Source organism: Equus quagga, chromosome 13, assembly GCF_021613505.1.
Source record: "Equus quagga isolate Etosha38 chromosome 13, UCLA_HA_Equagga_1.0, whole genome shotgun sequence".
Taxonomy (NCBI): Eukaryota; Metazoa; Chordata; class Mammalia; order Perissodactyla; family Equidae; genus Equus; species Equus quagga.
The window spans coordinates 39,041,475-39,067,067 of NC_060279.1; the positions used below are offsets into that span (position 1 = coordinate 39,041,475).

The 25,593-nt window shown below is 49.1% G+C and overlaps 1 protein-coding gene across 6 annotated transcripts in view; it reads right to left on the minus strand.

Annotated features, from left to right (window-relative positions):
* IL6R (interleukin 6 receptor) overlaps positions 1-25,593 on the minus strand; it is a 51,740-nt gene that overhangs the window by 21,342 nt on the left and 4,805 nt on the right. For 3 of the 6 annotated variants that reach the window (XM_046681829.1, XM_046681830.1, XM_046681835.1), the window contains exons 2-6: positions 12,536-12,793; positions 11,410-11,533; positions 9,177-9,358; positions 8,696-8,862; positions 8,029-8,170 (exon numbers count right to left, since the gene is read on the minus strand). In XM_046681829.1, the coding sequence (XP_046537785.1) occupies positions 8,029-8,170; positions 8,696-8,862; positions 9,177-9,358; positions 11,410-11,533; positions 12,536-12,793 (873 nt within the window). Of the gene's footprint in view, positions 1-8,028; positions 8,171-8,695; positions 8,863-9,176; positions 9,359-11,409; positions 11,534-12,535; positions 12,794-18,954; positions 19,117-20,503; positions 21,032-25,593 lie in introns of those variants that run through there. The other 3 variants (XM_046681833.1, XM_046681831.1, XM_046681832.1) reach the window with 3 other exon arrangements.

Sequence of the window (25,593 nt, forward strand, 5' to 3'; positions counted from 1 at the left end):
GGGCTTCTCCCGGGCGCTTTGTCCCAAGCTCCCTTTGCACAGGGGCTCTTGGGAACCACAGACTTGCTTGATGGCAGCCCTGTCAGTGCAATCAGAAGGGATAAATTCTGGGAGAACTCTCACTCTGGAAAGAGCTGCAGCCCAGCCAGCCTATCAGTGAGTATCCTCTTCTTCCCGCCCTGACATCAGGGCCACAGTCTCGATGACTCACTGCAACAGGTGCTATCGGCCGTGACCTGGCCTTGCTGGCCGGAGCAGGGTCCCCAAGACGGTGTGACTCAGGGCCCAGCCCCACCCTCCCTTGGTATGGGGAACCTCACCAGGGCTACAGGCTGTGTGCGGCCAGGCCCCAGCCTCAAGGGGGCAGCACCCGCTGAAGTCCAGTCTCCTAAGCCCCCTCGCCCACTCCTCTACCTCCCACCGTGACCTCTCACTCGGGCCTTCCAAGGTCTGCCTCCATCTGCCCCATTTGGAACTCCCACACACACACCTGTGCTCCAGCCTCACCAAGCAGCCCTCCCCATGTTCACAGCCCATGTGTCTGTACCTGCTGTACCCTCTGCCTACAATCCCCCTTCTCCACCTGGGACACTCCTACACATCCTCCAAGACACAACTCAAATGTCACCTCCTCCATGAAGCTTTTCCTGCCCTCTCTAAACTGCCCCAAGAAGTCTGCTCCACAGCCTTACCATACTGCATTACAATGGGATGCCCCCACCACCCCAGACTTCCAGCACATTCTATAATCACTGGGAAAGCTGTCTCAAACTACCCATTCTACATCTCCCTCCAGATTCTGATTCAGTGGATCCAGGATGGTATCCAGGGCAGTGACTCTGGGATGCCCATAGCCCCATACCCTTTACCCCAAGAACTGACCAACACTGTGCTGTCATTGCTAATCCCCCTACATTTGCAGGACGAGTTATTATTTCTAAAGAATGTTTTCCACTGGACTCATAAAAACTCTCCAAAGGGGACAACATGAGTCATATCACCTCCAATTTAAAGATGACAAGACTGAGGCTCTGAGAGGCAAACTAATTTTAAGGTCATACAACCTGATTCCCAGATCCAATGTACTTCCCATGACCTGTGTCACCACCCCACACCTGGGCTGAGAGGCAGGGGTGTCCTGTCCACCTGGGCTTCAAGGGCTGGAGGTCCTTGGGGTTGAGAAGCCCACAGATGCAGAATCTAGTGCACTGACATGTCCCAAACAGCCAAATCACTCCACCGTCCGTAAAACACACATAAGCTAGTGTTCTAACCTCCGTCTCATTTTCTAGAAATGCTCCCCAATTTCCAACCGAAATCCCTCTTGCATCAGAATCACCCAAGTTCTTCTTACTTTGCCCTCAGCAGAGAGGGGAGCGGCTTGCTTCTCTCTTGGATATATTCACCACTAGGGTTTTGAAGCTCCCCTCGCCCCAAAACCACACAGGTACAGGATGGGGAGCTCAAACTCTTCAGCTGCCTATGTGAGAAGAAGCCAAGTGTCCTCAATGAACTCACATGGTCACTCTAGCAAGTCGCAGACGCACAGTGAATTGCGGCTGAAAAGTTGGATACTGTGCCCCGCTACACCATCTTCCACCAGAGGGAGGACGTCAACAATGTAAAGAGGACATCCACAAATGAGATCAGGTTCAGACAGGTGAGGAACCCACAAGCCATCCCACACAACAGCCTGGGAACACAGGCCCAAGCAGATGCAGGTCCTCTGGGAATTCCAGAAGAATTCAGAGTAAACTAGCAGACTCGTCAGGGGTTACCCCAGACAACAAAGCCCAATGAGGCCAGAGTTGGGTTCACAGGAAAAAGAACTTTCTACTTGAATAGACATTTCTCCAAAAAAAATACACAAATGGCCAATAAGCACATGAAAAGATGCTCAACATCACTAATCATTATGGAAATGAGAATCAAAACCATAATAACAGTTCACACCCATCAGGATGACTATCATCAAAAACACAGAAAATAACAAGTGTTGGCAAGGATGTGAAGAAATTGGAACATTGTGTATTGCTGATAGGAACGTAAAATGATGCAACCACTGTGGAAAACAGTATGGCAGTTCCTCAAAAAATTAAAAACAGAGTTACCACATCATGTGGCAATTCCACTTCTGGGTATATGCTCAAAAGAATTGAAAGCAGGAACTGGAACAGATATTTTACACCCATGTTCATGGCAGCATTATTCACAACAGTCAAAAGGTGGAAGCAACCCAAGTGTCCATCCACATACATAACATAGACAAACAAAACATAGTATATACATACAATGTAATATTATTCAGCCTTAAAAAGGGAGGAAATTCTGATACATGTTACAACATGGATGAATCTTGAGGACATTACGCTAAGTGAAATAAACGAATCACAGAAAGACAAAGACTGTACGATTCCACTTAGAAAAGGTACCTAGAGTAGTTAAACTCATAGAGACAGAGAAAAGAATGATAGCTGCCTGGGGTTGGGGGGAGGGGGAGAATGGGAAGTTAAATGTTTAACGGATATAGAGTTTCAATTTTGCAAGATGAAAAGAGTTCTGGAGATGTACGGTGGTGATGGTTGCACAACAATGTGAATGTACTTAATGCCACTCAACTGTATACTTAAAAATGGTTAAAATGGTAAATTTTAAGTTATGCATATTTTACCACAATTAAAAATTTTTAAAAAGAAAGAGCTTTCTAACAAAAACAGGATTTCTTAAATCGGTTCATGACTATCTAAATGAAGTGGTTGGGATAAAAGGTAAACAGGTGTCGGCCTGTGTCTGGAACATTTCCTCTGCACAATGTTGTAAATAATTCCCTCCCTTTGCAAAGGCTCCCAAAACCACATTAATGTTCAGCATTCCGATAATGACCATGTTTTGGCTCAAAGCGTATACAAATCAAAAACACAGGTCAACACAATCTGGCCTGAAGGACGTTCTGATTCATTTAAATCGTCTTCCTAAGTAAAATACAGAAGTGAGGCCACCCTCCTTGTCCAAGTCTTGGCAGGAAATAAGCTTTTGAGAAGAGGGTCCAATGGAGAGCTGCCTCCTGCTCTTGATGGACAGGCCACGGGAAAGCACCAATAGGGATCTGAGCCTGCACTTGACATTACGTGCATCCAATTAGGAAGACACACTAAGCCCTAAGTCCACTCCTCCGGCTCTCCCAGAACAGGAAAGACAAGGACCCCATACTGCAAAGCAAGGGAGAAGGAAAAGCTGTCACATCACAGCATCCATTTATGTATTATGCATTCTGCATAGCCTATACAAAAAAGTCTTCTCCCTGGCCCAGGGCTGGGAGAAAGTGGCAGGGGTAGGGATGGGTCTGGGCAATTGATGTGATCTCTATCTTTTCCTTTTTATCCATTCATACTCAATAAATGGGGTGTTTTATTCTTTTTTTTTTTAGGAAGATTAGCCCTGAGCTAACATCTGCGCCCATCTTTCTCTACTTTATATGTGGGACAGCTGCCCCAGCATGGCTTGATAAGCAGTGGATCTCCGCACCCGGGATCCAAACCAGCAAACCCCAGGCCACTGAAGCAGAGAGTGCAAACTTAACCGCTATGCCACTAGGCCGGCCCCATGTTTTATTCTTTTTATTAATTGCCAGGTATTTAAGAACAACCAATTCGGTTCAGCTATGCTTCTAGGCTAAAGAGACCCGACACTGAAGCAAGGCTGGAAGCCATTCTATAATAAGAACACTGGGATCAATGGAATTGACTGCTACAAGGGGTAGTAAGCTCTCCATCTCTGGAAGCATGCAAGAAGAGGCTGGATGCCCACTCTCTAGGGCGTAGTCAGGGAGATGGTTGCACTGGATCTAGGTCTGCTAAATCTTAATCTTTCAAGTGAAGGAGTCAAAGATAATATCTCAAGTTGTTTTCTCAGGGGGAAAAAACACACAAAAAACCAGCCAGATTAGATTGTTGTTCAGAGTTAAGGAGGCACCAACAGAAGCACTAGAAACAGAAAGTCAAGAAGCTTCCTCTAGAAAGCAGGACTGGAAATGGGAAGGAGTGGGGGAGGGAACACTGGTTGTTATTATAAGCCCTTCTTTGTTTCTTTGCCATCGGCATGTATTAATATGAAAAAAATTTTTTAAATTAAAGAAAAAATTCCCATGGGTTAAAAAAATTAAAATTAAAATTAACCATGCAGTTACTAAACAATATATTTCCAAAAAATATTTAATAACCTGGGAATTCTTGCAATATTTTATATACAGGTGTGCATCCCTTAACAACAGGGATATGTTCTGAGAAATATGTCCTTAGGCGATTTCATCACTGTGTGAACAACACTGAGTGCACTTACACAAACCAAGACGGGATAGCCTACTACACACCCACGGTATGTGGTATAGCCCTTTGCTCCTAGGCTACGAACCTGCACAGCATGTTACTGTACTGAATACTATAAGCAACTGTAACACAGTGGGAAGCATTGGTGTATCTAAACATATCAAAACATAGAAAAGGTACAGTACAAATACTGTATACAAGATAAAAAATGTTCCACCTGTATAAGGCACTTACCACGAACAGAGCTTGCAGGACCAGAAGTTGCTCTGGGTGAGGCAGTGAGTGAGTGGCGAGCAAACGTGAAGGCTAGGACATTACCGTAGACTTTATGCCACTGTACACTTAGGCAACACTAAATTTATTAAAAAGTATTTTCTTTCTTCAATAGTAAATTAACCTTAGCTTATTGTAACATTTTTATTTTATAAACTTTTTAACTTATTTTTTTTTACTTTTTGACTCTTGCAATAACACTTAAAACACACACACATTGTACAGCTGCACAAAAATATTTTCTTTCTTACCCTTAATTCTAAAGCTTTTTTCTGTTTTTAAAATTCTTTATTTTTTAAAGTTTTTTGTTAAAAACTAAGACACAACCCACACATTAGCCTAGGCCTACACAAGGTCAGGACCATCAATATCACTGTCTTCCATCTCCACATCTTGTCCCACTGGAAGGTCTTCAGGGGCAGTTACACGCATGGAGCTGTCGTCTCCTATGATAACGATGCCTTCTTCTGGAATACCTCCTGAAGGACATGCCTGAGGCTCTTCTTGAGGAGGGGTCACTCTTTTCAGAAATATGTCCCCGGTGGTTTGCTTGGTTTGTTTCTTTTTTTCATCATAGATTTGCTTGTAAGCAGATAACGCACCATGAACATTTCTCTCTATTGATGAAAACCTTTTGGTACTGGGGTCCACATTTTCAAACATTTTAAGGAGCTTATTGAGGTCTGCAAAAGCTTCCGCCAAACACTTCACTCTCGATTTTCTTGGAGGTTCTTCTTTTTCTTCTCTTGCAGTTTCCTTTTCTCTTGCCTCTTCTTCAGCTATGCGTTCCTGTCCCAGTTCTAACAACTCCTCATTAGTCAATTCCACAGGAACCACCTCTAGGAGCTCCTCAACGTCATCCTCATGCACACCCAGGTTAAGTTGTTTGCCATCTCAACCACAGCCTTGTTGATTTTTGCAACCTCTTCACCCTTGGCAAATCCTTTGAAGTCCTGGACGACCCTCTTGAGTGTCTTCTTCCGGATGCCATTCATACCCTCCTTGGTGACATCACCACAAACCCAAGCAGGGTTCCTGATGCAACCGCAAATATTGTAACCCTTCCAGAATTGCATCAGTGTCTTCCTCAGCTGCAGCAACAGCCTAGGCAAAGGTCCTCCTCAGGCAGCAGGCCTTAAAAGCTGCTAGAACCCCTTGATCCAATGGTTGGATCAAAGAGGTGGTGTTTGGAGGAAGAAACACCATTTTCATATTGAGATGAATATCACCAGTAAAGAGAGGATGTTCAGGAGCATCATCAACAGTAAGTAAAATCTTAAAAGGTATGTTATTCTCCAAACAGTACCTCTCCATTTCGCTAGCATAGCAATTCAAGAGAATTACTCTGGCAAGTAATTTTCCCCTAGAATAAGTGTATCTAGAGTTTCCAAAAATTCTCCAGCTGCCTTCACATCAGCACTCACAGACTCACCACCCACTTTCACACTACATAATGAATAACAATCCTTGAATTGTTTAAACTACCCAGAGCTGGCAGTGCATTCAACATTATGGTGGGGTCCAGCCTTTTCCTTCAACATCACAAACAAACTTTCACTTCGGCCGTGATCATCACGGTGCTGAGAGGGATACGCCTCTGTGTCTGGTCTTCAATCTTGGTCATTAGAAGTTTCTCATGTCTGATATAGGCTCTTCTCAAATTTTTGTTGGTCTCATTGCCTTCAATGAAGCAGATGCTTTAACAGCTTCCATCATTTTGTTCTTCAAGATCGTAGCTATGGTGGAAGGGGACAGGCCTGACTGGCAAGCAATAAGCATCATGGTTTTCCACCTTCATAAACCTTAATCACTTTTAATTTTGTTTCCAGGTCAATCACTTGACAGTGGCCTCTTACTGGCAACATCAGCAGTGAATTTTGTACACTTAGGGGCCATGATGAACAAAACAACACGAGACCAAATCAAGCACAAGAGAAAATGATGCAATCAACAGATGCAGCAGGGGCCAGCCCCAGGGCCGAATGGTTAAGTTCGCAAGTTCCGCTGCGGCGGCCCAGTGTTTCGGCGGTTCGAATCCTGGGCACGGACCTAGTACTGCTCATCAAGCCATGCTGAGGTGGCGTCCCACATGCCACAACTAGAAGGACCCACAACTAACAATATACAACTATGTGCTGGGGGGCTTTGGGGAGAAAAAGGAAAAAAAAAGAAAAAGAGAGATGCGGCAGACACAAGATATATGAGGCTCCTGCCGGCATGACATGGCATACTGTTTTACAGTAAACTTTTTCATAAGTAGAAAGAGTACACTCTAAAGTAACAAGAAAAAGTATAGTCTGGTAAGTACATAAGCCAGTAACATAGTCACTTATTACCATTATCAAGTATTGTGTACTGTATATATTGTATGTGCTATACTTTTCTACAACTGGCAGTGCAGTAAGTTTGTTTACCTACAGTATCACCAAAACACATGAGTAATGCATTGTGCTAGGACGTTATGATGGCTACAACGTCACTAGACGGTAGGAATTTTTCAGCTCCTTTATAATCTTATGGGACCACCATCCTACATGTGGTCTACCACCGACCAAACGTTATGCGGCGCATGACTGTGTGTGTGTGTGTGTGTGTGTGTGTGTATACACACACAAACATATAAAGGTACCTAGGAAAAGGAAAGCATAGTAAAATGTTCTCACTGGTTTTCTCTAGGTGGTAAGAATACTAGTGATAATTATTCTTCACATTTTTCTGGAATTTTTCATGTTCTGTAAAAAAACACTAAATTCAGTAATTCCCCAAAGGCAATTACTATTACCTTTAACATCTTTTTAGAACTAAAAAGCATTAATAACTGTGGTAGATTAAATATAGCTGCAAATTCTTTGCAGCTCCTCCCATCAAGTTTTGGAGAGGTTTCCCCCGCCTTGAGTCTGAGCTGGCCTACTGGCAGGTTACAGGCCACAGGGAGAACCGACCAGCCACCAGCCAGCACCAACCATCAGACACGTGTGTGAGGCCATCGTGGCCCGTGCAGGCCTGCTGCAGCCGCATTAGTGATTCAGGCAAGACCAGCACAAGAAGTGCCTAGCTGACTTATTTTCAAAATCACGAGGGGCTGGCCCCGTGGCCGAGTGGTTAAGTTCGCACGCTCCGCTGCAGGAGGCCCAGTGTTTTGATGGTTCAAATCCTGGGCGCGGGCATGGCACTGCTCATCAAACCACGCTGAGGCAGCGTCCCACATGCCACAACTAGAAGCACCCACAACGAAGAATATACAACTATGTACTAGGGGGCTTTGGGGAGAAAAAGGAAAAAGAATAAAAAAAATCTTTAAAAAAAAAAAAATCATGAGCAGATAAATGGTTGCTGTTTTCCCACAAGTTTAGGGGTGACTTGTTACAGAGCAATAGATAACTGATATAGTAACAAAGCTGAAACATCCCTTCTGCACCCACCACAGTACCTGTCCAAGGGGTGCCCATGACTTCCTGGCTCCACTCGCTCCACAGGCCATGCCCAAACTCCTCCTGGGCCCGAAGCTGCACCACATGCCTCATGCCTCTCCAGGCGTCGCGGATGATGCAGTGATGCTGGAGCTCCTTGACCTGAGGGTGGGAGACACAGTGACTCTGGGGTGGGGCCTGGGCGCTGGTGAGGCGGCTCCACAGGGACATAGGTGCCCTTGGCCACCTCTGCCCTTCAGCTGCTCCCCATCTCAGGTCCAGTGGGTGACTCAGCTGGGCACAGATGCTCCAAAGGCTCACACCGCCCTGGAGGCTCAGTGAGACGGGGCTGCCTCTGGGCCAACACAGGACAGGGAGAGGCTGTAAGTCCTGCCCCCACCCCCATGCACTATAGATCCTGCAAGCCACACCCCTGACATGCTTATATCCCAACTCTCTTCCCAGGGCACACTCTCAGCCTCACAAACAGGCCTGTGAAGGGAGATTGGCCTGGTATTACTACTCCGATTTTATAAATGAGGCACCTGAGGCTCAAAAAGGTTCAGAGTCTTATCCAAGGCCACGCAGGTAGGGAGTTGCTGAACCCAATGCTTCCTTTCTGGTACCCTTTCTACTACCCGAGTATCTACGGGCACTTTTCTGTCCAGAAGTAAAATAAGAATTTACCATCCACATTGTGAATGTCTTTGACCGTTCAGCCCGGTATCGGAGCTCAAAATGTAGCCTGTAGAAATATGAGTTCCAGGAGGGGGGGTCTTGCCAGGTGACACTGAGCCAGCGGGGGTTTCTGTCCACAGCGGTGACCGTGATGTTGACAGGTGGGTCGGGCTGCACTGTGGGAAAAAGGAGTGTGGCTCCTATGTGGCAGCAAGGATGGTTCAGAGGAAAGACCCATAAAGACTCTGCAGCCCCCAGGTGGCAGGACCCATGCTGCCTCCAGCACCCAGACCGCTTCCTCACGCACATCTTGACAGGGCCCTCATCTGCCACAGTCGGACCTCTGAGGAGAAAAGCCCAAAAGACAGCGGCTCACCAAGACCCTCAGCCAGCCCCTCCCTGGCCCTCCGAGAAGCATATGAGGAGCACTGAGTCAAAGAGAAGGAGACAGCTGGAGGGTGGAGAGGGAGGCCCGGGAGGGCTGACTTACAGATTCCGTAACCCTCAAATGTTTGGGATCTGCTGGACTCGCTCCCAGCGCTGTTGGCGACGCACAGGGACACTATGTAGAAAGAGTTGTCTCCCTCTGGGACGGCCAACTGGCAGGAGAACTTCTGGGACTCCTGAGAATACAGGCACGGCTCCTGGAAGTTTTCCACTGGACTGTTCTGACTGTCGGACACAAAACAAGGGCAGGGCTCGCTCTCAGTTTCTGCACTGATTCAGGACAGGAGAGAAGGCGGGCAGCAGGGGTTAGAAGCTTGGGCTCCGCACTCAGACCCTGGGGTCTGAATCCCCACTCCACACTTAATAGCACTTAGTAGCACTCGTGACTTTGAGTAAATTATCCAACCTCTCCGAGCCTCTGTTTTCTCACGCGAAAATGAGAGTATTAACCGTACCCACCTCATAAGGGTTTGTGAGGGTTAATTGAAAGATGAGTGTAGAACATCTAGCTTAACGCCTGGCACAGTGGGGGGTTCAAAGACGCCCACCAAAGGGGGAGCTCAATCTCTGGGGCATCAGATCTGTGGGGCATTCTGGCTTCCTGCCGTGTCTTGTGCTCTTGGCACTCTGGGGGATGCAGAAATGAGTCAAAGGAGGCCACATCCTGGCCTCAGGGCACTAACAAAAAAGACTTGCCCTTCGATGACTAGGACAGCCAGGAGAAATGTCATTCCAGAAGCACAGAGTCCTACGGGGTTTGCAAGGAGGTGGGAGCATTTCCGGCAGGTGAGCCCAGAAAAAGACTGCTGGGTGATTGAAGAAATTCAAGGTGAGTAAGACACCGTCTCACCTGGCCTGGAAGCCTGAGATTTCATCCACTTATGACATGTGAGAGCGTGTGAGCCCACGGCAGCCTCTGCCCTGCCACTGCCAGGACGAATCACCAACCTCTGATTCGGGTTTGAACCCTGGGCCCAGGACAAAGTCCTTCCTTCTGGGAAGCCTGCCCCAACCCTCCCAGTCTCAGTTACAGCCCCCCTCTCACCAATCCAGGCTTCCATCCCCCCTAACACTGAGACGTGGGGTCATCAGCCAGATTACAAGGGTGTCCCCCTGTGGGGTCTGAGGGCAGGGGCCCAATCCCGTTTGCCCCGTGTCTCTCCCTCCGCCCTAGTACAGCACCTAACCCACAGCAGATGCTGAACTCACCAAACACTTGTGGAAAAAATGAGTGAGCAAGCACAGTGGGGTGCAGGTGTGACTGTGCACACATACCAAGAGAAAAGGCGCAGAACACACAAAACCTCCTATTCAGCCCCCGCAGTGGCAGGGTCCAGGTGGGGCCTGAGTGGGTTCTGGGGTCCCTGAGACTCTCACAGTTACTCCCCACCTCCCCTTCCTCAGTTCAATGCAGGTGCTGATGCTCCACGGCCCAGGAGGAAGATGCAAGTGCTGCTGGCTACTGGCAGGAGGAGGGTGTGAGCTAAAATGCCTTGTTCTCTCACTCTCACTGTCAACACACAAAGTATTCTAGTTGGAGTGTCAATTGAATAAGCTTTCCGTGGGCTGGTCTGGGCAGCTGCTGGCCACCGTGCAGAACATCCTGTCTGGAGGAATGCCTTCCAGCTCCCAAACAATTTATATGCAAACCCAGCTTGGGGTGGTGGACATTTCTGATCTTCCCTACTTGAAATGTGGGCTAACAGTGGCAGTGGCGTCATCTACAGATGGGCAATCTACACATTTCTGCGCAGAGACCAAAGCATAAATATTACCGCCAGCCGACTCTGTGGAGACAGACCAGGTGGAAACCTAACCACCCTCCTGAAGTCACTGCTCGGAGTTTTTGATACTCTGATGATTGACAGCTCAAACTTAATTACAAACATCTGGACTAAAATGAGATCAGACAGGCTGGAGTTTGATTCCTCGAAGAGCCACTTACTAGCTAGAGGACCTTAAATAAATCAGTCAGTCAACCTCTCTGAACCTCAGTTTCTCCATCTGTTAAAGGAGAAAAATAACCCCCACTTCCCAGAGCTATCGTGAGAGTTAACAGGACGAAGTTCCCAGCACAGGGTGAGCACTGGATCTGAAGGCTCAGTCCCCTCGCTCATTCCCTCTTCCTCATCCCAAAGTAATTACTTCCCAGTGATAAAGTTTTGGACTCAGTGGCCGGCCACTCCCACTTGGCTCCTTTGAGAGCCCCCACCACTCCCAGGGCCTCTGTAGGGACGGAGTCGACATCAACACGCAGCCTAGCCCAAGATACTTACAACTTCTTCACCAGTAACACGGCCTTGGTCGTCGGGGAGGGGGGCCTCTGAGGACTCCACTCACAGCCAACATTGCTGAGGGGGCTCTTCCGTGAGCAGGAGAGCTGGGGCTGCTCGGGAGGAACTGAGAGGAGAGCACAGCAGGCGTGAGGAGGCCAGCACACCTTACCTCCCTTCTGGGGGGAGCGCTTGGCTCCACCTGCCCTCCCAGCCTCTCTCCCCCCCGCCCCCCCGCACCCCGGCCTGGAGCCAGCCATGACCCAGGACATGGGGCCAAACAGCCACACTCAGATCTTATTGTGGCTGGGAAATTAAAGGACACCAACGTCCTCCTGTCAGGCCGGGAAGTGGGGCAAGAGAAGGGAGGTGCCCCGGGGCTAACTTGCCTAAAGGGGAGAGAGAACAACCAAAACAATAGGGGCTCTGTAGTCATACAGGTCTGGTTCTGTGGCCTTGGGCAAGTCCCCACCTCTCTCCACTTTCCTACTATAAATTAAATGATGATAAAATAATATCAATAATACTGCTTTCCCTCAGAGGGTCAATGGGAGGATGACGCGAGATATGGAGGAAGAAAGTGCCTTAGCAGAGGGCCTGGCACATGGGGCATCCAACTCTCAGATGCGAGAGAGCTAAGAACCTGCTAATTCTGAAAATAAGAACAGTTAACTGGGGAGCTTAGCCTGTGCCATGCGGGGTTTTCAGCACCATGTACATGTGTATGTGAGTACACACACACACACACACGCTCAATTAATCTTCGCAACAACTCTGAGGCAAGGTAATATAATTTATTTTACCAACGAGGAAACTGAGGGGCAGAGAAATTAAGCTGTAAAGGAAGAGGATTCCAACCCAGGCCACCCTGCTCCAGGCCCCAGGCTGTTAACCAGTGCACCTCAAGACTTAACTGCCCAATGAGGCCAGCTGGACGGTGTCACCATCAGCCAGATGCCCCCACCCAGCAGGAACCTCTGCCAGTCTCACTGGCAAACGTCAGTGGGCCTTTTCCCAAAATTCTTGGGCCAAGGAAATAACAGGAGTTTGAAGGGTCAAGCAGGGAACTCTCTGGAATGCGCAGAGCCGCCCTGGGAGCTGTCTCCAGAGCTCTGAGGACATAACTCACCATCCACCAGCAAACACACAGTTCCAACTAGGTGGCCGTCCTGGTAGCACGAATAGTTTCCAGAGTCGCTGAGCTGCAGGGAACTCAGAACCAGCCGCCTTCCCACGACAGTCCATCTGTCGCGGTGTGAGCCTGGGTCCCCGATGACCCGACTCCTGAGCATCCAGTGAAAGGTGGCATTGTCTCCTGGTTCCCCGCCCGGGCAGGTCAGGACAACGCTGGCCCCAGGCAGGCGGGTCAGCACATCGCTCGCCACCTCTGAGGAGGGAGAAGACACTTGGTTAGCCCACAGCAACTTTGGGACGGGACTTTGTCTCTGATTTGGGAAGCCACAAGAGGCTTCAGTACTAAAATTGTCTCAAGTCCATCCACTGGTCCAGGCCCCTGTCACCTCTCCCTGGATTCTGGCAATGGCCTCCCAGTGGCCTCCTCACCTCAGCCTTGGCCCACTCCAGCCAGCTGCCAAATGAGCCTTCTGAAGCTGCCATCTGGCCACCCGACTCCTTTGATTAGGAAACCCTTCAAGGGCCTGCGTCTGCCCAAAGCACGAAGTCCCAGCTTTGCCCTGGCCCACAGGACCTTCCGCCACCTGCCCCCTGCTGACCTTTGAGGCCTCATCTCCCCCAGGCCTGGCTTAGAAGGTACAGAGCCCCTCCTGCTCAGGCTCCCTGTGCTCTGCTCACACTCATTCCTCCCACCCCACGCCCACACTACCTCCTCCTGTTTCAGCCTAATATCCCTTCCCCAGAGGCCTTCCCTACCCTGCCAGTTGGATTAGGCCCCCATTCGGTGCTACCTTCCCCACCATGTCACCTTCACACGCTGCGCTGCCGTATAACTATGAACTCTGCATCTGTCTTCTCTTCAAGACTCCAAGCGCCACAGGAATAGACCCCTTGTTTTGTTCTCTGTTATATTTCAGTGCTGAGAATGCTGCCTGGGGCCCCCTGAGCATTTGACGAATGCATGAATGAAGGAACACGTGTAGGAATGAAAGCCAGGGACCCAATGGGACTCACAAGATGCATGAGGACACGGAAGTCTCAGAATCCCGGGGTCTTCATGGTAGGTGGCCCATTTTACAGATAGTAACTGAGGCACAGAGGAACCAGGAGACTTGCTCAAGATCACCAATAAGTGAGCTACACAACTGAGGTGCACACCAGGCCTTCCTGCTCTGCTCAGTGCCCCGCTCCAGTACCCTACACTTATCTACTAAACCACCGGGGGCGATGCTAACTTTATTCTAGGGACCAAACTGGAAGGTAAAAAAGAACAAACGTGCTCCCCACCCCCTGAAAAAGATCGTGTGTGTGCTACTCAAGGAAAAGGATATTAAAGATCAAAGAAACAAGTAAACTTTTTTTTAGTATAGGTTAAATAGATTTATAGAATCTAAGTAGTCTAACAAATTAATTAAATTAGTCCCACCAGCTGAGGGAACTGAAGCCAGGGAACACAGCCAGTCTTCATGTAAGCACACTTGGTCCTTCAAACCATTTCTCAGCAAGCAGCAGCAATAAATCTGGCCAAAGATCTCCAGAAGAAGCAGCAGCAGCCTGGGCACCTGACCTCATGTCCCGCCCGTGCCCCCAGGCCTGGAGGACCAGTGTCTCTGACCTGCCAAGCCTTCTCACTTGGGGAAGAGGAGTTGTATTTTTTTTTCTTTTTTTTGAGGAAGATTAGCCCTGAGCTAACATCTGCTGCCAATCCTCCTCTTTTTTTTTTTTGCTGAGGAAGGCCGGCCCTGAGCCAACATCCGTGCCCATCCTCCTCCACTTCACATGTGGGATGCCCACCACAGCACGGCCCACCCAGCTGTGCCATGTCCACACCCAGGATCCGATCCCACGAATCCCGGGCTGCCAAAGCAGAACGTGCCCACTTAAGTGCTGCGCCACCGGGTCAGCCCGCGGGGAAGAGGAGTTTTTATCTCACACCTGACAGACTGTGCTTCCTCCCACCCCATCCAAGGTGGCTGTCAGAGAGGAGGGACTGAGGATCAGTGACTCCCAGGAAGATAACACTCCCAAAACCGGGGCGGGGGAGCTGGTTGGCCAGACCGGCCATAGTCCAGGGACCTGGGACCTGGGCATCAAAGGGACAGAGACACCTTCTGCCTGGCCTTGGACCCTACTTGGCTATGCAGACCGCCTTCAAGCTTCCTTCTCACTTTACCAGTTGGAACCAGAGTCCTCCACCCTGGCACCTCTGCCCTGAGGCTGGCAGACAAGGGACAGATACAAGGGCAGGATAGCGGCCAGTCCTCTAAGGTTCTTCTCTCTTCACTACCAGAGCCCTGGACTTTGGGTGAGAAAGATGGTTGAGTCTGACCGTGCAGTCAGGTGAGCACGGGCAGGCTCCTTGGGCCCTCTGCCTCACTTTCCCCTCCGTGGGCCAGGAAGCCCTTCCCTCTGTCCTATGCTCAACAAACATTTGAGGAGGCCCCAGAGCCAGGCAGCAGTGAGGAGACAATTAGACAGCCGAGAGACCCTGCCCTGAAGGACAGGAGATGTTAGACGCATTCACTGTTGTGGAACTGGGACAGAGGACACAGTGCTCTCCCGAATATCAGCAAAATGCTGGTCCTTGGAAGACGAAATCCACCCAGGGAACTTCTGTGCCCAGAAGGCTTAAAAGAGTTATAAAAAGCCTGAGTTACAGCACACCTTTCATATGTAATCTTCGATAATATATTTCCAGCAATTCAAATACGTTTTTAAATTATATAATATTGAACACATGCAAATTAATATCTGTAATGTACAGGAAAGTTATGAAGGATGAAACACCCCCAAGATCCTACTGACCTAACCACTAGCACAATCATTGTCTCTGAAGCTCCCTCTGCACTTCTGTACCTGCCAGCCTCCTCGCCCATACATTACATTTTGGGATCACTCTCTTACTTTTTTTCTTTTTTTTTTTGAGGAAGATTAGCCCTGAGCTAACATCCGCCACCAATGCTCCTCTTTTTGCTAAGGATGACTAGCCCTGAGCTAACATCTGCGCCCATCTTCCTCTATTTTATATGTGGGACACCTGTCACAGCCTGGCCTGATCAGCAGTGTGTAGGTCTGAGCCTGGGATCCGCTAAAGCAAAGCACGTGAATTTAACTGCTACGCCACTGAGCCGGCCCCTATCATTCTCTTACTTTTAAAAATAAGTTCACTACTCATGGATCCCTAAATTTTTCTTAACTTTGCTTCATTTTTGAGCTTTCTACAAACGGTTTGTATATAGTCTTTTCTGGTGTGTTTTTGTCATTCCTATGTTTCTATAATTCATTTACACGTAGCTATAGTTCATTCATTTTCACTGCTATGTAATATTCCATTGTGCAAATATATCATTCTTCTGCTGAGGGAAGTGTGGGTCATTTCCAGTGTTTGGCTGTATCAGAGTGTGGCTGTCAACTTTCTCGCATGTGGCTCTTCACACATTCACCCAAGAATTCCTAGTGTGTGTGGATGTCTCCCATGTCCTCTCCCTTCATAACCGAATGCACAGTCCAATGTGTTTAAGTCCGATGAGCACCTGATGGAGGCTATGGCTTGCCATGTCCAGTGCACATACTGATCTCCATCTGTGCCTGAACGAGGTTAAGTTTAGAAGACCCACTGACACTTCTAATCACTATATTGCTATTTTCACTTTTCTATTTTCTATTTTGATAAAGTAGCTATAAGGATAAAACTTAACATAGATGTCAAGTTCATGCACAAATTACCACTGCTGTAGGAATAAAGATGGAGACACTGCCAAAACAGGACTGTCTACTGGAGGGTGGCCCCCCTGTGCAGTGCTTACAACATCCCTCCATCAGCTCATGAGAGCAAATGAGAATTCACAAGGCATCAATACACAACAGGCACAAGGCAGGTTGCATGAAAGTCCAAGTAGGGGTCAAGGACCATGGCTGGCTGGCTTATCCTTTCATTGGCACTTTTCACATGGCACTGTCCTCAACTATATGCAGGTCCCCATCCCCAACCATGACTATTTGGAGCACTCATCAGAGAACTCAGTGGGTACTTAATGTTTGTTCATAGGGCAACTAAGAGGTGCCCAGAGGGACAGGGCCTCCACAGTGAAAACTCCTAGAAGCACCAGTCACAGATGACACAGTGGTCTAAGTGGTGCCCCTCATGTTGTGCAGTGGGCAGGCCCTACAGGAGAGACCAAGAGGAGCCAGCTTGTCACAACCAGGAGAGGCTGAGGAAAGAAAATACAAGCCTGGAGCCAGAGGAGCTCTCTTTTCTGCTTCTGTCTTTGCCAGTTCCAGGAAATATGTTTCTCTGGTCACTTCCTTTACCCCCAGTTCAGATGGAAGCTCTTGCCATGTTTAGTGACCATCCTGAACAATGGCAGGGGCTGTTCTGTTCCTGCACTCACTAACAATGGCCAAAGGATCTGGGCGGCTCAGAGAAAGAGCAAATAAAAAGACTTATTTTCTCTTCCACAAAAGCAGAGCTGCGGGAGCAACATAATGGTTACTTCCTTTGCCAAGAAACTTGAGTAATGGTTTTCTGAATCCTTAAAACTGAGTCACTATTTTTTTTTTAATGGGGAATGATTAATTAGAAACCACTCATTGGCAAGTGTTGCCTGTTCCAGCCCTTCTTCAAAATGTATTTCTTCTAGAACCTGTGAATAACGCTGTGTTAACTATGCTTTTCAAAGCACCACAGGCGGATGATCACACGTACTCAGGGAGGAGGGGTCACAAGAAAATAAACTCGATAAAGTCAGAGAGGGCAGTGCTGCACCTCAGCCGTCTGCCTCCTCATCCGAATCTCTGAGGCAGTGCCCATGACACCCAGGTGGCCGTGCGGGAGCCTCCTGGGCTCTCTTTGAAGAGGAAGAAGTGACGTTCACAGAATGCGCTCCTGGTACCTCTGCCCACCTCTCCAAACAATGGGACTAGAGGTGATTTCCTCCTCTTCCTTTCATCCTTCTGTATTTTTTACATTTTCTATAAGTTGCTTGTATTCCTCACATAATGAATATATGTATTTAAAACAAAGAAGTTACATAGCCTGGGGCTGTCCAAGTTATGATGTCTAGGGAGGAAGGAGGAGGCAGGGCAGACCACAATGGGCACCATGGAATAGGGGTGGGGTGACAGCAGACCGCTTAGAAGCAGCAGCTTCCGGGAGCACCTTCCAGGCCAGAGAGTGTCCACAGCGAACCCTCGCAGCTCTGAGTTCTGTCACCTTCACAGGATTCTACACCCTTAGCCCCCAGCCCTGCTGACCTGATCCCCTGGTGGACACAAGGGCACCATCCCTCCCCACCTGCCCATTTGTCTACTCCCAGGAGTCTGCCAGGGCCCTCCCCAAATAGGCCTCCCTGATAGGGAAGGGCCAGAGGGAAGGGACACAGCAGGGCACAGGTGACAAGGGGGCTCCTGAGAGCACTCCTTCTTGCTCCTCAGAGATGTGTCCCAGAGACTCTCACACGCCCTCAGGGAGGGGCGCGGGCAGGGAGGAGCTGGCTGCGCACTCTCTGACATTTAACAAAGAGCACGCAATTTAGCATCTGCCCTTGACAATTGCTCAGCCAGCCATTTGGGGCCAGGCTTGCAAGCCCCGTGCCTGGCCCCTCCTTAAGAAATGTTGGTGCATCTGTCATGTGCAAGACCAGAAATCCTAACCCGGGAGAGAGAACAGATAGTAAGTGAACACCTACTATGCACCAACAGGCCTCTCCACCTTTTCCATATTGTAATCTTGTTTAACCCCCACAAAACCCCGTGGAGAACTTAAAACCACCCATAATACAGGCCATCCTGAGATAAATGTCCTTGACATACTGAAGGAGCCAAGAGAAGAGGTAAATCATTCTGAAAGGGAGGAATCCAAGGGAAGAGAGATTTGAGTTGGGTCATTGAGAAATGAGCGGGAGTATGGGGCCAGCCCGGTGGTGCAGCTGTTAAGTGTGCACGTTCTGCTTCTCGGCGGCCAGGGGTTTGCCAGTTCAGATCCCGGGTGCGGACATGGCACCGCTTGGCAAAAGCCATGCTGTGGTAGGCGTCCCACATATAAAAAGTAGAGGAAGATGGGTATGGATGTTAGCTCAGAGCCAGTCTTCCTCAGCAAAAAGAGGAGGATTGGCAGTAGTTAGCTCAGGGCTAATCTTCCTCAAAAAAAAAAAAGAAGAAGAAGAAATGAGTGGGAGTTTGATGAGTGGAGCCACAGGGAATGGCATTCTGTAACGGGAGAACAGGAGGCAAAGGCATGGGGCAGGGGGAGCCGCAGAGAGGACAGGTCCCTGGTGTCCTCCAAGGGGATCCGACCTGACTCTGCAGGCAGAGGTATGTGCAGGCTCAGGGCTGCCCCACCGCCAACCCCAGCCTCCAGGACAGGAGCCGACACTGCTTCCTCCTTCTGTTGTTCCAATCACTTTGAGGACGTACCAATTGTCTCCCCGGGTCCCTAGTGCATCATAAAGCACCACAGAGGCAGGAGAGAGGAGGGAGCAGCCCAGGACCGTGAGCCTTCTCTGTTCTTAGCAACGCCACCGTCGGAGGCAGGGTGGCAGCACACTGCATCCCAGGTTCCAGTGGAGACAAGGGATTCTGCAGAGACGAAAGCACCTCACCTGGGACTGTGATCAGAAAACAAACCTCCCCAAATCTCCTCCTCTGCTGTCAAAGCACCTGGTATCAGGTTGGGTCTGACTTTAGTCACTGACTGGGTGGGGTTGGGCTGACACCAATGTACCGTCTTGATGTGTCGTTTAATATAAAGTACATTTCTAAGCGTGGGACACAGCTTGGCATACAGGAAGCAGCCCTCTGTTGTCAGAAGACCCGAGTTCTCTTCCTGGTCTTGCCAGTGACTTGCAGGCAGCCTTGGGCACGTCACGGCCGCTGCCGAGCCGCACAAACTGGCTTCTCTGTGAGATGAGGGTTCAGACCAGGAGCTGAAGGTCCTGCTGCCCCCATTCCCACAACCTGGCATCTGTCACGCCAAATCATTAGCTCTCAGAGGGCAGGAAGCACTTCTGTCTGTTTATCTCAGACAACACCCCCAGCTTGAAAACACAATTAATCCATGGACTTATTATTCTAATAGTTGATGACTTTTGGAGAGGGACAATGGCCAGGCCATCTTGGTCCCTCAAACAGGCCCTTCTATGCCTGCACAGCTCGAGGGGAGGGAAATTCCCACAGCCTCCTCGCCTCCCATTCCTCAAGGGGAACAGAGCTGAAGTCCTGGCAACCAATCCCACACCTCCAGGCCCCTGGGGCCCAACTAATCCCATCCCGGGGGCACTGGGCCCCCCACCACGGCCGGGGACTCTGCAGCCCGGCTCTGGGAACCGGGGTTCCTCCCCACTCCGGACCTACGGTTGGGAGCCAGAAACCGAGCAGCTTTGTTGTTTTTCTACTTTTTTCCCTCTTCAAGTAAACTTGCAAATGTCAATAACCAGACACAAACACGCACACGAAGACATATTTCTCAACTCTCCAGCAGCTTGCTGTCGCTCTTGCCAGCAAAAACAAGTTCAGCTTCCTGGCCCGGCTTATGTAAGCGTGAGCAGCCCGGCCGGCAAGCGCGTCCCCGCGGACACGACCCAGCGCGCGCGCCCGCTAATCCCCGCGCCCCGGGGCGCGAGCAGCGGCGCGGGGCCAGGCCGGCTGGGCCAGCTGGCAGCGCAGCATGGCTTCCCGCCCCCCGATTTGCAGTGGCACAGGATTTCAGAAGGGGTCAAGGGTCCCTTCTCAGCGATAAAGGCCTTGATGTGAAAAGAGGTGGCTGTTGAGAAGTCTCCAGGAAAAGAATGTGGGCACCTCATGTCCACACAGGAACCAGTGCAGAATTTGGTCCCACGGGGCCTAGAACAAGCCCCAGTGTTCTCTGTCCCCTTTCCCTACATTCTCCATCTAAGGACTGAAACCAATTTCCTGACCCGCGATGGAACAATAATCACAACAATCATGACCCCTTATGAGTACTTACCCCACGCCAGGGCTTTACCTAAGAGCTCTCCGCTCCTCACAGCAACCCTTCAGGGGAGGGAGGCTTGTCCCCTTTTCACTCTTGAGGCCACTGAAGTTCAGAGAAGTTAAGGAACTTGCCCAAATTCACCCAGCTAGTGAGGGAGGGCATCTGCACGGGGTACAGGTGAGTCTGGCCAAAGGCTGTCTCTCCAGGGGGCCAGCTGCCCGGCTATGTCCCACCTCCCAGCCCCCCCCCATCTCTTCCTCTCTCCCAGTTTCCTCTCCTCTTCCCCGCTCTTCGCACGCCTTTCCACCCATCGCAGAGGCTCGGGGAAGGGAGCGCTGGGGGTCGAGGGGTATGTGTAAGGGGGGCGAGCTTCCTCACCCACGGCCCTGCCACACCTAGTACTACTCGGGGTCACCTACAGGGACACGGGAGCCAAGCACTCCTGGCCTCTCTCCTTCCACCCTACAGCAGCAGCACTTGACAAGTTCTAGTTTGAAAGCGCCCCCACCTCTGACTCCCAACCTCTCGCTCTCACCAGGTCACCCACTGGCTTGTCCCTAAAATCCCCAGAATGTCCTCCCTCCCCCGTCATTTATCGAGAGGTCAGCCTCAGGCTCTAAGCCACCACCCCTGCCACCTTCTCTAACTCTGCTCCCCACCACCTCTTACACAGCCCTCTTCCCAGATCGCCACCCCCCGGAGACAGCCCCCTCCCCTCTTGTCCCTCTAATGTGTTTGTACTCCTCTACCTGCTTGTATTTGTCTTACATTTGGCGGAGTCAGTATTTGCCTTGGCGCGGCCTCCTCTCCATCCTTCCGCACCATGGACTATACACCTCTTGGAGAGAGGGCCTGGGAGGACCCTTTGGACCCATAAAAAGGTAACGCTGGTTGCTGACTCAGACACCAGCACGTGTGACCAGCTCCTCAAGAGAAAAACATTTAATCCTCCCCTGGCAGCATCAGAGATAATCAGCTGGCCTCCAGCCCAGGTCTGGCCTGGGTCACCTCTCGGAGATTATAAACTAATTAGCGGAAAAGATATCTGAGGACGACAAACAATCCGACTCCCCACCCCACCGAACCTCAAGAAGCAGACTGAGAAATAAATAGATTAAAGGGTGTGAAGAAGGACCAGTGCCCACAGAGGGACAAACACAGGACTTAGGTCCAGAGAGGGGCTGAGTTGGGTCCACAGAGTGAGTGCTGAGCTAAAAGTTGCTCTTCTAGGGCCTTAAGGAAGGGCCCTTAAGGATGATTTAGGCCAACCTGCCCATGTTTATAGATAAGGAGATCTAGCACCCAGAAGTCACGCAGCCAGTGTGTAGCGTAGCCAGGACAGAACCCGGGGCCCTGGGATTCCCTGTCGGGTTTATCCCATGGCCTTTCCAGGAGTACAGCATGAAGGGTCCTGTCTTCCCATCTCTGATCTTGGAGTCTAACCAGGAGCCTGGCTCACATCAGGATCTTTCACGTGTTTGTGGAAGGTGGGGGGAGGGCAGTGGGACGAAGGGACCTGATGTATGCCCCCCCATCCTAAACCATATCCACCACTCACCCCCACCCCCAGCCTCCCCTCCCCTACCCTTTTAGCTATGAGGAAGCAAAGCTAAAGATTTAAGAAGTCACAAAGTGGAGGTGTGGTAGGGAGTGACTGGAAGGGGAGGCCCCTGGGGCTGGCAGGTTCTGTTCTTCATCTGAGTGGTGGTGACATGGGTGTGCTCAGCTTGTGAAAATTCATCAGGCTGTTAGATTTATGCTGAGTGCTCTCTTCTGTGTGTATGTTACACTGCCAGACAGTTTTACAAAGGCCCTAACATCCCCCCTCCTGCAGTCCCACAACTGCCTGAGCTCAAGCCTGTCTCCCTGCCCACCCCCACGTGCCATGAGCTTGTGTACACACATGCACACACAGTCACACACACACACACACACACACACACACACACACTGGTCCCCCCCACTCTACATCCCCAGGAAGAAAGCAGTTCAGAATGGAGAGCAGGCACATCTATGCTCAGGGTGACTGTGAAACCCGCATTCCCGCTTTCTGCCCAGCCTGTCCCCCTCGTCAATAAGCCACATCAGGCCCAGCATGTTCTGAGAGAGGAAGACTCAGTATTGTACATGTGTCAGTGCTCCCGAAGCTAATCTCTAAATTCTACTTGATCCTAACAAAAACACCAAGAGGACTTTTTTGAAACTAGGCAAGCTGATTCTAAAGTTCAAACAGAAAAGTAAACAAGCAAAGATCGCCAGGAGAATTCTGAAAAAGCAGAGAAATGAGAGGGGGATTAGCCCGACCGAACTTTAAAGCCTATTAGAAAGGTATAGGAATTAAAACAGTGTGGTACCGGCACAGGAGGAGACAGACAAAACCACAAGAGACTAGAAAGTTCAGAAATAATAATAACCAATAATAGCTTAGTCTGCACTATTAACTTACACTTTAAAATGGTTAAGAAGATAAATTTTATGCTATGTGTATTTTACCACAATTTCAAAAAGCTGGCTTAGTCTGGGTGTTGGCTGTGCACAAGCACCGTTCCAGCACGCACCTGGATCACCCAACTTGACCCTCCTAACAGTCTGCCTTACAGAAGAGGAGGCTGGTTACATGGCTAATTACAGGTGAGCCCAGATTCACACCCAAGGCAATTAGGCCTTGGAATTTGTGCTTTTAACTACACACTATGCTGAGAAGCACAATAAACCCAAGTATTTACACGAATTTGGTATATTCTAAAGGTGACTTTTAAAATCTGTGGGGGAAAGATGAATTATTCAATAAACTGTAAAGGGACATCAGGTTATGACCAGGGAAAAAAAGTTAAAACCACACCTCATACCTTACTCCATGATAAATTCAAAATGGATCAAAATCTAAGAGTAAAAAACTCTACAAGTTACCAGAAAAAAAAAATCCAATTAAATATGATAAAAAGCCTAGAAGTCTTAGAAGACAAACTGGAGGAAAATATTCACAACTCCTGTCAAAGATAAAGGATTAAATTCCTTAAGATATTAAGAGCTCCTGTAAACAATAAAAAAAGGCCCATAAAAAATGAGCAAAGAACATGAACAGGCAGTTCATAGACATAGATTATGCAAACGTCTCTTAAACATGGAAAAACTTACACAGTCTCACTCAGATAAGATAAATGCAAATTAATTCCACACAGACACCATCTTCTGTGTAGATACCAGTTTCATAATACACTTTTGGCAAAGGTCTGGGGACACAGGCGTTCCCTTGCTGCTGCTGGGAGTAGATTTGGTGCAACTTCTCTTCTCTCTCAAAATTACAAATGCACATGGCCTTCGACCCATAGATTCCCCTTTGAGGAATTTATCCTGCAGATGTTCTTGCACTCATGCAACCTGAGGGACATGCAAAGTTATTCCCCGCAGCGCCATCTGTGATGGCAAGACAGGAAGCAAGCAGATGTCCATCAAAAGGAGACTGGATAACTAACCTCGGTGTATCGATACAATGAAATACCAAAAAAATTAAAGCAGTTCTTTATCTAATCAAAATAACTGAACTCTTTCTTAGTCCACTGGGTGCAATGGTCAAGAGTTCAAGCCCAGGATTCAGACACACCCAAGTTCCAACCCTAGGTCAGTCACTCACTAACTATGTGACCTTGGGCTAGTTTCTCAAGCTCTCTAGGCCTCATTTTCCCCATCCATAAAATGGAAATAATAAGAATACCTACTTCAAAATGTTGTTGTGAGGATTACATTAGACAATTAATGTTAAAACCTTAGCAGTATTTTCAGGACATACTTAATCTCTCAAAAAAATGTGAGCAAGTGTGATTACCATTCCCACTGTGTTAGTGCGTCTTTCCCCCTTTCTGTGAGTTCTCATACTATTGCCTCCCACTTTCCTCCCATCAAAATGGGCTCTTAGGATCAATAACATCCATCAAGCACCCACTTTTGTTTGTTACAGCCTCAAGAAGTATTGTTCTGCCTAGGCTTGAAGTGACTTGCCACAAGGCCGGCTGGCTGGTTAAGTGGGCAGCCACGAGGCAGACATGGATGGTCTGACCACTAAGCTGGTTTCTCTCTGCAACACCAGCTGCCTCTCTTAGAGACAGAGAAAGCTCATTTATAGTGACGCGTGGTTGCAAAACGTCCCCTGACTGAGTGATATGAATGGATATAGGGGAGAAGATGGGGGTTACAGTGCAATGGCTTAACCATACACCGTGGCCTTCAGTATTCTTCAATATTGAAGAGAAGGCAGCGGACACTTCCTGGGACAAAAGCAAGGCTATCTTTGCCACACCAATGGGTGTGGTGTTGGTGAGTCTTTAATGAGGATACTGTGAAGAAGAGAGACAGTGACCTTGACCTTGACGTCCCTGTGCTTTAGGAAGGGTGGGAGTTGTTGGCAACACACGTGATATAGTGGAAAGAGCAAGGTTCAGAACCCTGTCTATCACTTCCTTGCTGTGTGATCTTGAGTGAGTTATTGAACCTCTCTGAGCCTCAGTTTCCTCTCGCCTACTCAAGGACACTGCTTCAGCACTTCTCACCTCTCTGTCTGTCAGTGTTTCAATTCTACTAAATCATTTCCATCAGCATGTAAACACGCTGATATTTCAGTCATCTTTTTAAAAATCCCTTTTCTTGACCCAACTTCTCCAGCCAATGAGCACTCCATGTTTTTACTCTCCCTTACAGCTAAAATCCTCAAAAGAGTAGCCTATACTTGCTCTCTCCAGTTTCCCTTCTCCCACTCTCTGGTAATTGACCTCCTGATCTTCCCCTCCAACAAAACCTGCCTGTCCCACAGCCTATGCCATCCATGCCACGGGTCTAACACTCCTCCCACATAAGGCCGCTGTGCAAACAAGACACAGATGCAAAGAACCCAGCCCAGCTCCATGCACACAGCTGTCACTCAGGACAGTAACAGTTCCTATAACCATCATGAAGAGAGGGAAGACCAAAGGATACTCTTTGGGAAAGGAAGTTGGGAGATGGAGGAGAATCGAGAACAGGTGCTGGGGAGACAGCCTGGATGTGGGGCTCCAGGAGCACACTCCTGAGGGTAGAGCCACAGGGCAGAGCGGGTGGGGGCAGGTGGG